We start from the raw sequence: 13,869 nt of genomic DNA on the forward strand, positions 1-13,869 counted from the left end.
TTTTGCAAGCCTGTGCTGACCCCTGCTGGCTGCTGTAAGTTGTTACACATTATGTAGTCTATACCACTGCATTATGCCAGAGTTTATGCAGTGCCAGAGGAGACTTGATGTTAAACAGCTTTCATATTAACTTAATAAGCCAGGCTGTTGTGAAAGGGGCCCCATGATTTATTGGTTAGTTCTGGATAAACATGGAAACCTTCAGCCTCACTCAAATTATTTACCTTACATGAAGTGGTGGAGGAGGTACTGAAGCTTGGTACTTGAGTAAAAGTAGAAGTGCTACATCAACAATACTACTAAGTAAGTAAAAGTTTTAAGTACTTACCTTTAAATGTACTTAAAGTATTAAAAGTACTCACACTGAATATATATGATTGATTTCCATTGCAAAGGATGTGAACAGGTTAAAATAATCAAAGAAATCATCTTAAATGAAAATGGAGCATGTGTAGTTAATGTACATGTTCAGTCCAGAAGCAGCTGTGGACAGGTCTGTGTGTCATGAGGCAGGCTGTGGGCATCAAGTGAACAGAGAGGCTGCTGATAACAAACAGGCATTCAGCATGTTTACTGTGTCAGTGTTCCTGCTGTAGATTCATGTGATGATTCATGTTCATCATTCATGGATGGACCTGTGTTAGCAGGCAGCAGCTAACTAGTTAGCTCACTGAGCCAGAGCACCGGCATCATGACTGAGGCTCATTATAGAAACACAGCTGCAGCGTGACACCACCTCCATGCAGAGTCTGACCTCACATCAGTCCAGCACTGTGTTCATCACATGGAACAAGGAACTACAGACACTGGAGACATGTAGTGGAGGAGAAAGGACAGGTGACAGCTGCAGCATGGAGTCAAAGTATAAAGTATGCACTATTATTTTCACTTAAGTAAAGTATAAATACATAAAAAATTACTTAAGTACAGTAACGACGTACAAATACTTAGTTACTTTCCACCACTGCCTACATGTGATCGGTCAGCATCACTTGTAGCATAAAGAGTGGTTTGCAATGAGCCCAAAACAAATCAGAAATCAGTGCTTGAGACTGTACCTGGAGAATCCGTGCGTAAAAGCGCACGGACGCACAGTTTATCCTCGTTCCACCTTACCGCTTGGTGCAGTTTTTAGAAATAAAACAACAATACAAACTCTGTTCTGATAGAGCAGACTAGGACCTCACACCAAGACAAGCAAAAGAGCTTTTAACGTCCTGAACTGCCACGTGACTGCTGTGTAATATATGTGTGCTTTAGTCCAGCTGCGCTCACAGAGGGGGTTTGAAGTTAACGTCCTGCTCCTGCTTGAGTTTCTTTTACGCAGTTTTTTTAACGTTTTATCGGTGCTTATTTTGTTAACTGGACTTGATATATGTTTTAGAGATACCGTCCCCTGGTCAGCTGAACAGCTGCTGTGCAGCAGCTCTGTCAGGGGCGCGGCGTCCCCCGTGACACCCTGCGGCGTATTAAACTGTGGCTGTTTAACGGGAGGACGGAGCGCTCCATCCATCCACAGCGGTGCAGATGGCGGACCCGGCGGAGTGCACGATCAAGGTGGTGTGTCGTTTTAGGCCGCTTAACAGTTCAGAAGTGGCCCGGGGAGACAAGTACATCCCGAAGTTTCAAGGGGAGGACTGTGTGCAGATGGGGGTAAGTGTGAAGAGGTTTCTTTTTGTGTGTATCCAGTCAGGTGGAGACAGTATTTTTTTTACCTGTCATTTGTTTAAACATTTGTGTTTTTGTGCAAGAGGATGCCCAGAATGGTGATAATCAAGGCAGTGATGGTTTAAAACTGCAGGACAGGAGAACTCTTGGAGTGGAGGTGATGGAGAGCCTGGTCAGGCTGAGAGCCAGATAAAGGGAGATAATCCAGAGAGAGTGAAAGAGAGAAAATACATTCACTACTCTGGAAGAGAGAGCAGCTGTGTAACAAGACAGACTAAAGAGAAGCTAAAGATCTCTCTGCTTCATTCCGTGGGTCACTTCACAGTCCACCTCAGTGCCTGGAAGTCATCTGAGAGACTGTTTATAGTTTGTGTTCCCAGCAGCGTCCTGCACACAGCTGCTGCTGAGCTGATGGTGCCGACATGTTGCTTACCTGGCTCACAGCAGAAGCTACAGGGTGCAGCCTTAAACGGAGACAGGCCAGACACATCAGATGGACAGCTCAGGTTGGCTGCTTTGGGGACAATGTCAGAGAGACCAGGTTGAGATGGTTCAGATGTGCAGAGGAGAGATAGTGGTTGTATTAGTAGAAGGATGCTGAAAGAGGACATGAAGTTAGTTGATTTCTACCAGCGCACAGTTTGACATTTCGACACAATGATTCCTGTGAAGAAAGCAACAGGTGTTTTTTTTCTATATTTTTGAAATAATACAGCAAATTGTTAGTTATATCCACAGTTGTAATAGACCCTGGTGTCTTTGTCATGACTGTGGAGCTCCTTACATCGTGTACTTCTGCCTCGGGTGCACACTGTTCAAGCGTCTCCCACCACACACAGGGTTCAGAGTGCACACAGAGGAAGGAGAGAAAATGATACTGAAGACAATTATGAGTAAATAAAAAAAGAACCAAATCTTAAATGTTGGAAAGTCAGTGCAGAAATGTGCATTTTCAGAGAATGTAACATAAAAAAGGTGAGACAGCGAGAGGGTTAGGGAGGCATGGGTGATAGTAGGATCCAGATGTGGGACACGGTCCAACTCTGGCTTTCTTTGATTTTTTGGGGGTCCCTCTGTGTTCCATTGCACTTGGAAAGGACATGGGGGGGGTGTCTTTGCCTTACTGCTGTTATTGTGAGGGTCGGCGGTCCTTTCTCCTGTGAGGTTGTTTTTAAATGTCTTGGATCGCTCCTTCTTCTTCCTCACAGGGTAAACCGTACTACTTCGACCGCGTGTTCCAGTCTAACACCACTCAGCAGGAGTTCTACAACGCTGTGGCTCAGAAGATTGTCAAAGGTAACAGGACGGTGCAGACGTTCTCTCACACACCACACACACCAAAGCCCTGGAAATACTGAGGGGGTTGTTTCTTTGTTGTTTCTCTGATGCGTACAGATGTCCTGGAGGGATACAATGGGACAATATTTGCTTATGGGCAGACATCCTCTGGCAAAACACACACGATGGAGGTATTATAAAGCTTTTTTTGCTTTTTATACTGACAGGAGAATAGAAGTCTGAAACTCTGTGCCGTCTTTGCTCCTTCAGGGGAAACTCCACGACCCAGAGATGATGGGAGTCATTCCTAGAATTGTCCAAGACATCTTTAACTACATTTACTCGATGGATGAGAACCTGGAGTTTCACATCAAAGTATGTCTCACTGTCTTCAGATAGTTCTCAGGTCAGACATGTGTCTCACTGCCAGCGTTCACTTTGCAGGTGTCATATTTTGAAATCTATTTGGACAAAATCAGGGACTTATTGGACGGTATGTGTTCCTCATCGCCATCGTTCAGACCGTGATGCAGGCAGCACGCTTCATCGCCTTTCATTTTCCTCCACAGTTTCAAAGATCAACCTGTCTGTGCACGAGGACAAAAACAGGGTGCCCTACGTCAAGGTGAGGCGAACCCACGTTCCCTGGTGCTTGTTCTATTTTAGGTGCAACATGATGATGATGTCATCAGGACACCGGCTCTTCCTGAATCAGTCAGTCTGTTAAAGTGTGTCACGGTCTCCTCTGCTAATAATCGTCTCTCTGTGAGGCCGTCTTGCCACGGGCGCTCCTGAACACAGCCTTTCCTTGTGATGTGCGCTGTGTCTGCAGGGTTGTACTGAGCGTTTTGTGTGCAGTCCCGAAGAAGTCATGGACACCATAGACGAAGGCAAAAACAACAGACACGTGGCCGTCACAAGTGAGTCCTCACACTGAGAGCCTTCAGTGCTGCTGCCTCTCATGGGTTCAACCTCACAGAGTCTCCTGACCGCCACCACACTCCCTGTGTGCACAGCTGACAACCAGAAACAGACGTAAAGCTGCAGCTGGGCTGGCTTCAGTAAAAGTTTTGATTCATCATTATGCACCTTGCAGTGCAGATAGAGCCTATTAAAAGCTAAAGTGTTTCATACTGATGTCATCCGCTGCTCATATTTGTGTGTGTGTCTGATTTTCTCAGACATGAACGAGCACAGCTCCAGGAGTCACAGCATCTTCCTCATCAACATCAAGCAGGAAAACAGTCAGACTGAGCAGAAACTCACCGGCAAGCTCTACCTCGTCGATCTGGCGGGGAGTGAAAAAGTAGGACTCCACAAAGGCCTTTGATCCATTCTCATTTTCTTCCAGCTGAACTATTTAAAGAGATTTTTTAAAATATGAAATGTGACATCATCACATAAACCACCATGCTCCATTAAAGCCATTAATCTGCTTTGTTGACTTGCTTTTATGAGTCTGATGTTATGATCGATCTTTTATTAATATTCCATTCACCATCTTTGATCTCCTGTTGTTGTGTTGTCGTGTTTCAAAGGTGGGTAAAACGGGTGCAGAGGGCACCGTGCTGGATGAAGCCAAGATGATCAACAAGTCCTTGTCTTCTCTGGGAAACGTCATCTCCGCTCTGGCAGAGGGCTCGGTGAGCTCCACTCTCATCATGCAGAGCTGTAGCATATCAGACAAGGGAAAAGATGGAGGCTGATGACAGACTGCTCTTTGACAAGAGTGGCCCCACACACAGCTTCTTTCTACCATACATGTGTTTTATTGTGAAGTGATTTTTGCCAGTTAAATGATGGACTCCAGCTTATGATCCCATGTGCTCAGACTAACAGTGAGCACTGGTTTTGTTGTCTTGTGGCAGAGCTACGTTCCATACAGGGACAGCAAGATGACCAGAATCCTGCAGGACTCTCTGGGAGGAAACTGTCGGACAACTATGGTCATCTGCTGCTCGCCATCTGCGTTCAATGATGCAGAGACCAGGTCCACGCTGCTGTTTGGACAGAGGTGCACAGACACACAAACCTTTGTCGTAAAACCTTTACTGATACTGGAGAGTGATTAAAACATGTTCTCATCAGAGCAAAGACCATTAAGAACACAGTGAGTCTGAACGTGGAGCTGACCGCAGAGCAGTGGAAGAACAAGTGGGAGAGGGAGAAGGAGAAAAACAAGACGCTCAGGAGCACCGTCACCTGGCTGGAGACCGAGCTGAACCGCTGGCGGAACGGTGAGGACGGAACAGCAGCGTTTGATGCTGCATTATAAGATCATGTGTGGCTCATTAAAGCACAGGCAGATGGGCTCTTTAATTACTGATCACTATCTTTGAGTCATGTTTGTTAGAGTCCTATTTTAGACTCACCCTGTACAGACGTTAGTCCGTCAGCATGTTTCGTTCAGTGTAACAGTTCTTTTGTTTACTGTATTCCCTGAAAAGCCCCTTTTACTGCATCTCAGCCTTCCTCTGCTGCCCCCTGCAGGAGAGAGTGTGCCAGTGGAGGAGCAGTTTGACAAAGAGAAAGCTAAAGCAGCAGTCCAGGAGGTGGACACCACACCTAACAACGATAAGCCGGCACCCAAAGCTGCCCTCAGCACCCTGCCTGGAGTCAAACTCACCGGAGCAGAGATGCAGAAGTGCGAGGCAGAGATGGCAAAGCTCTACAAAGAGCTGGACGACAAGGTGACGCACGAGACATGTTCACTGAGCGGCCGCAGAGTAAAAAGAGTTTCATGCAATGGACCACATGCTGCATGCTGACCTCAGTGGCCTCATTTCATCCTTTTGCCATCCCAGCTAATCACAGTGCAGCATCTTTTAGATATGCATTACTTCTTTTGTCCAGTAGGTGGCATGATTTGCTGCTGTATGGCTTATTATACAGTTTATTTCTCTTTTCCTCTGCTTCTTCCTCCAGGATGAGGAGATCAACCAGCAGTCTCAGTTGGTGGAGACACTGAAGCAGCAGATGTTGGACCAGGAGGAGGTGACTCTAGACCCCCTTTCCCCTGCTTCCCCCTGCCTTTCCCTCCTCAGCTCCCCACCTCGTCCTGTTAGCACAAACCCAGTCTGACAGCTCATAGCAGACCATTAGTAGCCCTGCAGGAGAGGTCAGGCTGCAGCTCCCCCTCAGTGAGAACAGCAAACAGCAAAGCAGAGTGAACACAGAGATGGATTTTGTAGCTTCTGTTCAACACGTTTTTATCCTCTCTCAGCTTTTAGCGTCCTCCCGCCGTGACCATGACACCTTGCAGACTGAGCTAAACCGCCTGCTAGCGGAGAACGAAGCCTCCAAAGAGGAGGTGAAGGAGGTGCTGCAGGCCCTGGAGGAGCTGGCTGTCAACTATGACCAGAAGAGTCAGGAAGTGGAGGACAAAACAAAGGAGTTCGAGGCTCTCAGCGAGGAGCTGAACCAGAAATCAGTGAGCAGGTTAAAGCCTCAGGTGGTGATGCTGGTTTAACACAGTCGCTGTGTAACGTTTGTGTGTGTTATCCTCCACCACCAGAGCTCCTTGACTTCCATTGACTCTGAGCTGCAGAAACTGAAGGAGATGACCAACCACCAGAAGAAGAGGGTCACTGAGATGATGTCGTCTCTACTCAAAGACCTGGCAGAGATCAGCTTCGCCGTGGGAAGCAACGACATCAAGGTTACCAAGTGTTTATACATGTAGTAATACTGAACACTCCCCTCTGCTTCCTAGCTACATGTAAACATACGATCCTTCAGGGTGGAGGTTTGAGTGTCTCCGCTTGCCTGGTTGTGAACTCATCTGCTGTGGATTATATCAGTTTAATGCTGCTCCTGTTTCCAGCTGGAGGGTTTTCAAGAGTTTGAAACAGTCTATTTTAAACTCCGCGGCTCTGTGGAAATGATGGTTCAAGCAGCTCTTGTGATAGAACAGCACTGCCATTTATTTTCCCCTCACACTTCTGAAGTGCAGAGTGAGAATTTAACAATGCCAACAGCTCCACGAAGTCAGCAGGTCGCTGTAGTTTTTAGTAAATCAGGACTTTTTTCATCCGCGGATTATTATGGTGTAACATGGTGGTGACATGTAATGAACATCTCTCACCCCTCAGCAACAGGAGAGCAGTGGTCTGATTGACGAAGAGTTCACTGCGGCCCGTCTCTACATCAGTAAGATGAAGTCTGAGGTGAAGAGCATGGTGAAGCGCAGCAAACAGCTGGAGAGCAGCCAGGCCGAGAGCACCCAGAAGCTAGAGGAGACTGAGAGGGAGCTGACCGCCTGCCAGCTCCGCATCTCCCAGGTAGCCCAGACGCTGTCCCGTGTGACAGGCGGTTAACATGTCAGATCATCTGGATAGAAACAAACAGCTTTTCTCTGCCGTTTTGTTTTTTTCATGAGATTTAAAAGCTGCTGTGTAAGTCTTCATTTTTCTTCTTTCATCCTCGTCTTGTCGTCCAGTATGAAGCAAAGATCAAGTCCCTGTCAGACAGCCTGCAGAACGTGGAGCAGAAGAAGAGACAGCTGGAGGAAAACATAGACTGTCTCAATGAGGAGATCGTCAGGATCAAAGCTCAAGGTGAGACCTGCTCCCTCTAATGTGTTGAGTTTAGACTAGTGGGCCCATTAACAGGATTTCTGTCTCCTTCCAGAGAAAGTTAATACCATGGAGAAGGATAACGAGATCCAGTCTGCCAATGAAGTCAAGGTACGGTCCCACTGAGGTGAGGTGTGTGTGTTAGTATCCCATTGTTTAATGTGGTGCTGACATGTGTCCAGGAAGCTGTGGAGAAGCAGATCCAGTCTCACAGAGAGGCCCATCAGAGGCAGATCAGCAGCCTGAGGGACGAGCTGGACAGCAAGGAGAAGCTCATCACTGAGCTGCAGGAGTAAGACGCCACATCCACAAAATATTCAGAACAAATCCGAGCGCCTCGGTGCTGATTCCTCTGTCTGTGACGTCTGCGCAGTCTGAACCAACAGATCATGCTGGAGCAGGAGAGGCTGAGAGTGGAGCACGATAAGCTGAAAGCCATCGAGCAGGAGAAGAGCCGCCAGCTGCAGGAGCTGACGTAATGCATCCTGTTTAATCACAGAGGAAGATGTTTGGTTGTCATAAATGTTGCTCTAATAGACACATGTCCTTCAGTGTGCAGCAGGACAGACGGGAGCAGGCCAGTCAGGACCTGAAGGGACTGGAGGAGACTGTGGTCAGTTCCTGCATAAGTATTTCAAAGTTCAGAGCTGTAATATCTGCTAATAATTTCTCTGAAAATTGATCGCTTGATCCAGTCTCGGTGGTTCAGAGTAACAATCACAGTGTGCTCTGGAGGGGAGTCAGTGTTTAGTTTGTCAGGATGGACTGTGATCTTTAGCGCACTTAGTTACCTGCACTTTTAGTACGTAATATTTAGCAGTGGTGGAAAGTAACTAAGTATTTGTACTTAGTTACTGTACTTAAGTATTTTTTTTATGTATTTATACTTTACTTAAGTAAAAATAATAGCACATACTTTGACTCCATTCCATGCTGCAGCTGTTGCCTGTACTTTCTCCTCCACTACATGTCTCCAGTGTCTGTAGTTCCTTGTTCCATGTGATGAACACAGTGCTGGACTGATGTGAGGTCAGACTCTGCATGGAGCTGGTGTCACGCTGCAGCTGTGTTTCTATAATGAGCCTCAGTCATGATGCCGGTGCTCTGGCTCAGTGAGCTAACTAGTTAGCTGCTGTCTGCTAACACAGGTCCATCCATTAATGTCTGATGAACATGAATCATAACATGAATCTACAGCAGGAACACTGACACAGTAAACATGCTGAATGCCTGTTTGTTATCAGCAGCCTCTCTGTTCACTTGATGCCCACAGCCTGCCTCATGACACACAGATTTTAATTTAAGATGATTTCTTTGATTATTTTAACCGGATCAGATCCTTTGCAATGGAAATCAATCATATATATTCAGTGTGTGAGTACTTTTACTTTTAATACTTTAAGTACATTTAAAAGTACCAAAGACTTTTACTTAAGTAGGACTGTTGATGTAGCACTTCTACTTTTACTTGAGTATATATTTTGCTGGGTATTTGTACTTTTACTTAAGTACCAAGCTTCAATACTTCCTCCACCACTGATATTTAGCAGATGTTAGCATATTAAATGCTAACACATTAAATGAAGCATTGCTATTAGCATATATATGAACATATGTATGAACAAGAAAAAATACAAAGTAAACAACATGTTACTTGTCATGTATTGTAAGGAAACAAGTCTTTATTACTAACACTAAAGTTTGTGCATAGATACATAATGTTCATGAAGACATAATGCATAAAGTTTGAGCACCACAAATAACATCTAAGACGCACTTTGTGTGTTGTAGGCCCGGGAGCTGCAGACACTTCACAACCTGAGGAGGCTCTTTGTCCAAGACCTGTCCACTCGGCTCAAGAAGGTAAAGGATCCTCACACTGCCTCTGTGGTCCAGCTGTAAAGGACCTGATCAGCCTGCTGTGAGGTGACACGGACACACACCGTCTACCTGCAATGAGACCAACAGCTCCCTCTTTCGCTGCACTCCTTTTAATTTGCACCGTGATAAAATGTTAATGAGTCCGGGGAACACAAGAGAGAATGTCTGCGATAAGTAGGCCAGCTCATTCTTCAAAGGTAGCAGCTGTAAATTAGGGACCGGGGCCCTCATCTGCAGCCTTCAGGCTGGATCCTGATGAGATAAACAAAGGCAGAGCAGACTAGTGATGTACTCATCCAGAATCTGCTTCCCATCACCTCATTTAACCACAAATCAGAAGGTTTGGACTGCAGCTCTGTGGAGACCTGTGTTCTGATTAAGCTCTTGGCTGTTCCTGGACAGAATGCTCTGATGGACTCAGACGACACTGACGGCAGCACTGCCCAGAAACAGAAGATCTGCTTCCTGGAGAACAACCTCGAGCAGCTCACCAAGGTTCACAAGCAGGTAAACACACATTACAGTACTACAGTAGACAAGCCACTGTCATCCTCAGGAGGCTCATGCTCCGGCTCTGATCTGTTTCACAGCTGGTACGAGACAACGCTGACCTGCGCTGTGAGATCCCGAAGATGGAGAAGCGCCTGCGGGCCACAGCTGAGCGCGTCAAAGCTCTGGAAACTGCGCTGAAAGAGGCCAAAGAGAACGCAGCCCGTGACCGGAAGCGCTACCAACAGGAGGTGGAGCGCATTAAGGATGCCAGCAAGCCCAAAAACATGGGCAGGAGGGGCTCGGCACAGATAGGTGGGTGGATATCATTCTATTTTTTTGTGTCAGTATTGTTAAAAATAAATCAGATATATGCTGTAAATTGGTGTTTAGAAGCTGATGGTGTATGCTTCAAACATCCTCTTGCTATTTCTCTTACCAACACACTCTGTTTTATGCTAAGCTAGGCTAACCGCCTCCTGCATTTAGTGCCTTTTTAACTCAGAATATAATAAAACATCAACTGCCTCTCTCTCTCTGTCCAAACCAGCCAAACCCATCAGACCCGGCCAGCTGCCAGGAGCCCCCATAATCCCCGGCATCATCAGGTCCAACCTCATCCAGAACCTGTCTGGCCATAAGGGGGGCGGCAACAACAGGCAAGAGAGCTCCAGCTGAATAAATTGTGCTTGTTTTCAGAAACACAACATGTAAATAATTCATCTTCTGTTTTCATTTGCAGCTCCTGAAGGTGCTGATAGAGCCCCAAACCTGAAGCCCAGACCAACACACTGACACACTGCACTTTTACCTGCACATCATTACCACTCATTCACCGTCAGAGTGTGTACATACTGTATAAAAGTGCACAATTAAAGACTTTAACTTGTAACACTGACCTACGAAATCTGCACACGATGTGCCAAGAAAACAGCAGAATGTACACATCAGACCGCGATGGACTCACAAACATTATGATAAAATAGCCTTAATGGAACAGTTGCACACAATCAGGTAATTGATGTGTTATGTGGAAATACATAACCTAGGTACAGACACTAACGTGATATAATGATGTTTAAACACCTTGTTTCAGAGGACAGGAGGTGTACCCAGCCATGTGTTACACTCTCCTACCGATACATCACTGTTGTACGTGCAGACCAATCAATATGGGGTCAAAATGACGCCTTTATTTTATGTAAATAAGAGCTGAGATAGACAGTACACCTCCAGACTTTTTATGTGCCTTATTGCCACTTGTCTTGCTCTGTGCAAATATCTAAAAAAGCCATTAACTCCTCAGCCTGACGCTGAAGTAAGACTCTTATCTCCGCAGGGCAGGTGTTTTTGTCACTTAAAGCTAAAGGCACTTTTCATGTTTGGCTGAAACGAGCGCACGCTGCTGCACTCAGAGCTTCCTGCAGACCTCTGATTTTTATTCTAGACATAATAAATTGAAACTTGAAAGCATTATTTTTGGTGAATCATTTTTATATAAATGTGTGAAAGAGAAAATCGTGACTCAGTGCTCTGTCTGCAGTTCCCTCCTTTCACCAGCAGGCCGCGCTTTCACACACTTTGCATTATGCTGATACACAGTGAAAATACAGAGCAGACGTTCATGCATTATTCTAAACTAATGTAAACTTGTAGTCTTTGTGCCTGAGGCTGATCTCGGGGCTTCTGTAGTGGGTGTTTCCCCAGTCAGGTCTTACTGTGGTCCTGGATCATCCCAACACCAAACCACTGATGATCCTGCTTGGATGGTGAGACTCCCTGCTGTGATTGTCAGATAGAGTTCAGCTGATGACAGAGCCAGGATCAGGATTTTATTATTTTCACATTAAGCAGGAATCATGTGGGCTCAAATGTATTCCAGATTTAACAATAGAGGCCCCTGGAATAACGTCAAAAGTCCTCCAGGCAGTCCGCGGGCCATGGGTTGGGAAGCACCGGACACTGAGGTGTTCAACCAGGAAGGGGCAGGCCTGCCGCGGGGCTCTGGACGCCGTCTATCAGCGCTGACAGACGGGCGGGGTGGGAGCGACAGACCCCCTCTGCTGGACCACAGCTGAGTCAAGCTGAAGGGAAATACGCAACCGGAAGTTATTGTGTTCTTCAAAATAAAAGACTAAATATTGATTATGTCATTGGATAAACACAAAAATGTAGTTTCATATCATATATGTAATTTAATATAACAACAACAAACCAAAATGCATTAAAACGAATGGATAAAGACATCTGAGATGTATAGCTGAACAGACTCCTAGAAATAATAGACTTTGATAAACTCACAAATATCCAAATGATGCAGCACTTTATTTTGTACAGTCACCTGATATTATTCAAAACTAAATCTACTTTAGTTGGGTTCTTATCCAGATTTTATTGTGTGATTATAAAGATTTTCTACATTTCTTTGGTTTTATTTTGAAGGCCGTGACCGGATGTGCTCTGTTGTTTGCGACACCTCGCTTGACGGCACGCAGAGAGGCGGGGGATTGCGAACAGACCGACTGACCGGAGGTCTGCAGCGGCGGCGGCGGCGGCAGCGGGCTCAGTCGGAGCAACCAGCGCTCAGTTAGGTGGGAAAAGTTCCTCCTGGGAGCCGATACGGAACACGGGGGAGAATCCACTGGAGTTTTTTTCCCACGGTAAGTACGTTGTGTGCGTGTCGCTGTGGGCAGTGAGAGGCTATTGGCTTCTGCCGGAGTTTGTTGCTATGCACGCTGTTGCAGCGCGGACTGAACCTGCAGCGCTTTTGTCCACGCACGAAGCTGCTGGACACGGTCACAGAAATGTCTCCCGCAGACACCGATGTTATCTTTCACATTGATCCGGTGGGTAATCGAACACGTCCCCACGTTGGGCTAATTTCCTCACGGTGTGTTGGATAATGTGTCCCGGTTCAGGAGGGAGGGCGGAGGTGGGTTCCTCCGTCCCTGCCCTCGCTCCTGGGAATCCTCAGTGATGTCTCTTTGTTCTGAATGAACATGGATTAAACTCCTTTGTGTTGTATTCCTCCAGTCTGTGGCTGGTAGCGACCCTGCCCCCACCTATGCCCCTCCACACCTCAGCACCGCCCGCCGCAGGCGTGCTCCGACCGCCCAAACACTTTAAAGACGCAGGCTGCTTGTTGTTGGAGAGAGAAATGTGTGCTTCTTATTTCCACGCAGCAGCAGCAGCTGCACATGTTGGAGTGGATGCTGCTGTGGGCCACATCTGTTTTGAATGAAGCTCAGGGGGGGACAAAGGCGGTCCGAGTCCCGGGGTGTTTTGCTGCTACAGTGGCTGGTCTGCAGATGTCTATGCAGACAAAAGATCCCTGATGCCTTCTCAGTACTTTGCCACCTTATAAAGGTGATTTCCTTCTAACTTTTACTGCCAGAACACTTTTTCTCCCACAGTCAAGACCCATTTGGAACCACACACAGACCAGAGACACAGCAGGTTTTGGGTAGTTCAGGTCCAGGATCGACAGCCAGGCGGGTCAGTGGTTGCACACTTTTTAAATTGTCTGTGGAGCAACAGGTTGGCTGGCAGGCTCTTGGAGTCTCTCTGGAGTCGTCATCATCGGTCAGATCTTGTTTTTACTGGTCGGCTGTGTGGCGGTGTACTGGTGTGTGTTTGGGACCTTTGATCTATCCTGCTTCAGATTTTGTTATCCAGCACATTAGGTTATCTTTGACAGGCTGACATTCTCACACTGCAGCACCACCGTCCTTGTGACCGTAGTCAAAATACACACAACACACTTTCTCTCTCAGGACGCTGACTGATTGTCGTCATGGCGTCCGACTCCTGACTCCATCTCTGGCACCTCCGCTCATGGTGTGAAGTGAAGTCTGTGTCTGTGAGACAGTCGTTCATTGAACATGTGTGTGTTGACATCATGGCTGCAGCTTGTGCTGGGACAGACCTGGACTGCACACACACACACACACACACACAGGCTGGCATGATGTAACACTGC

At 46.6% G+C, this 13,869-nt stretch overlaps 2 protein-coding genes across 5 annotated transcripts in view; both read left to right on the forward strand.

Moving 5' to 3' along the window:
* Window positions 1–1,497: 1,497 nt before the first annotated feature.
* On the forward strand, window positions 1,498–11,363 carry LOC114453040 (kinesin-1 heavy chain-like). The gene is made up of 26 exons (XM_028432660.1): window positions 1,498–1,653; window positions 2,877–2,964; window positions 3,064–3,137; window positions 3,217–3,321; window positions 3,391–3,439; window positions 3,516–3,571; window positions 3,779–3,866; window positions 4,128–4,252; window positions 4,485–4,589; window positions 4,815–4,960; window positions 5,035–5,183; window positions 5,437–5,636; window positions 5,872–5,940; window positions 6,170–6,376; window positions 6,461–6,604; window positions 7,038–7,226; window positions 7,385–7,502; window positions 7,576–7,631; window positions 7,703–7,812; window positions 7,894–7,995; window positions 8,073–8,133; window positions 9,312–9,383; window positions 9,804–9,908; window positions 9,992–10,205; window positions 10,441–10,549; window positions 10,633–11,363. Exons 1-26 carry the CDS (start codon window positions 1,528–1,530, stop codon window positions 10,637–10,639), a joined length of 2,874 nt encoding a protein of 957 aa, XP_028288461.1. The 5' UTR covers window positions 1,498–1,527; the 3' UTR covers window positions 10,640–11,363.
* Window positions 11,364–12,402: 1,039 nt separating this feature from the next.
* Window positions 12,403–13,869, forward strand: part of arhgap12b (Rho GTPase activating protein 12b) — a 42,657-nt gene continuing 41,190 nt past the window's right edge. For all 4 annotated transcript variants that reach the window (XM_028433412.1, XM_028433415.1, XM_028433414.1 and 1 more), the window contains exon 1: window positions 12,403–12,550. The gene's annotated coding sequence lies outside the window, so the exon portion shown is untranslated. The remainder of the gene's footprint in view (window positions 12,551–13,869) is intronic.

Source organism: Parambassis ranga, chromosome 20, assembly GCF_900634625.1.
Source record: "Parambassis ranga chromosome 20, fParRan2.1, whole genome shotgun sequence".
Lineage (NCBI taxonomy): Eukaryota > Metazoa > Chordata > Actinopteri > Ambassidae > Parambassis > Parambassis ranga.

Coding starts and splice junctions, on each gene's coding strand:
- LOC114453040 (XM_028432660.1), top strand. CDS start 1,528: ATGGCGGACCCGGCGGAGTGCACGATCAAGGTGGTGTGTCGTTTTAGG. Junction 3,138..3,216: donor GCAAAACACACACGATGGAG/GTATTATAAAGC, acceptor TTGCTCCTTCAG/GGGAAACTCCACGACCCAGA. Junction 9,909..9,991: donor TCACCAAGGTTCACAAGCAG/GTAAACACACAT, acceptor TCTGTTTCACAG/CTGGTACGAGACAACGCTGA.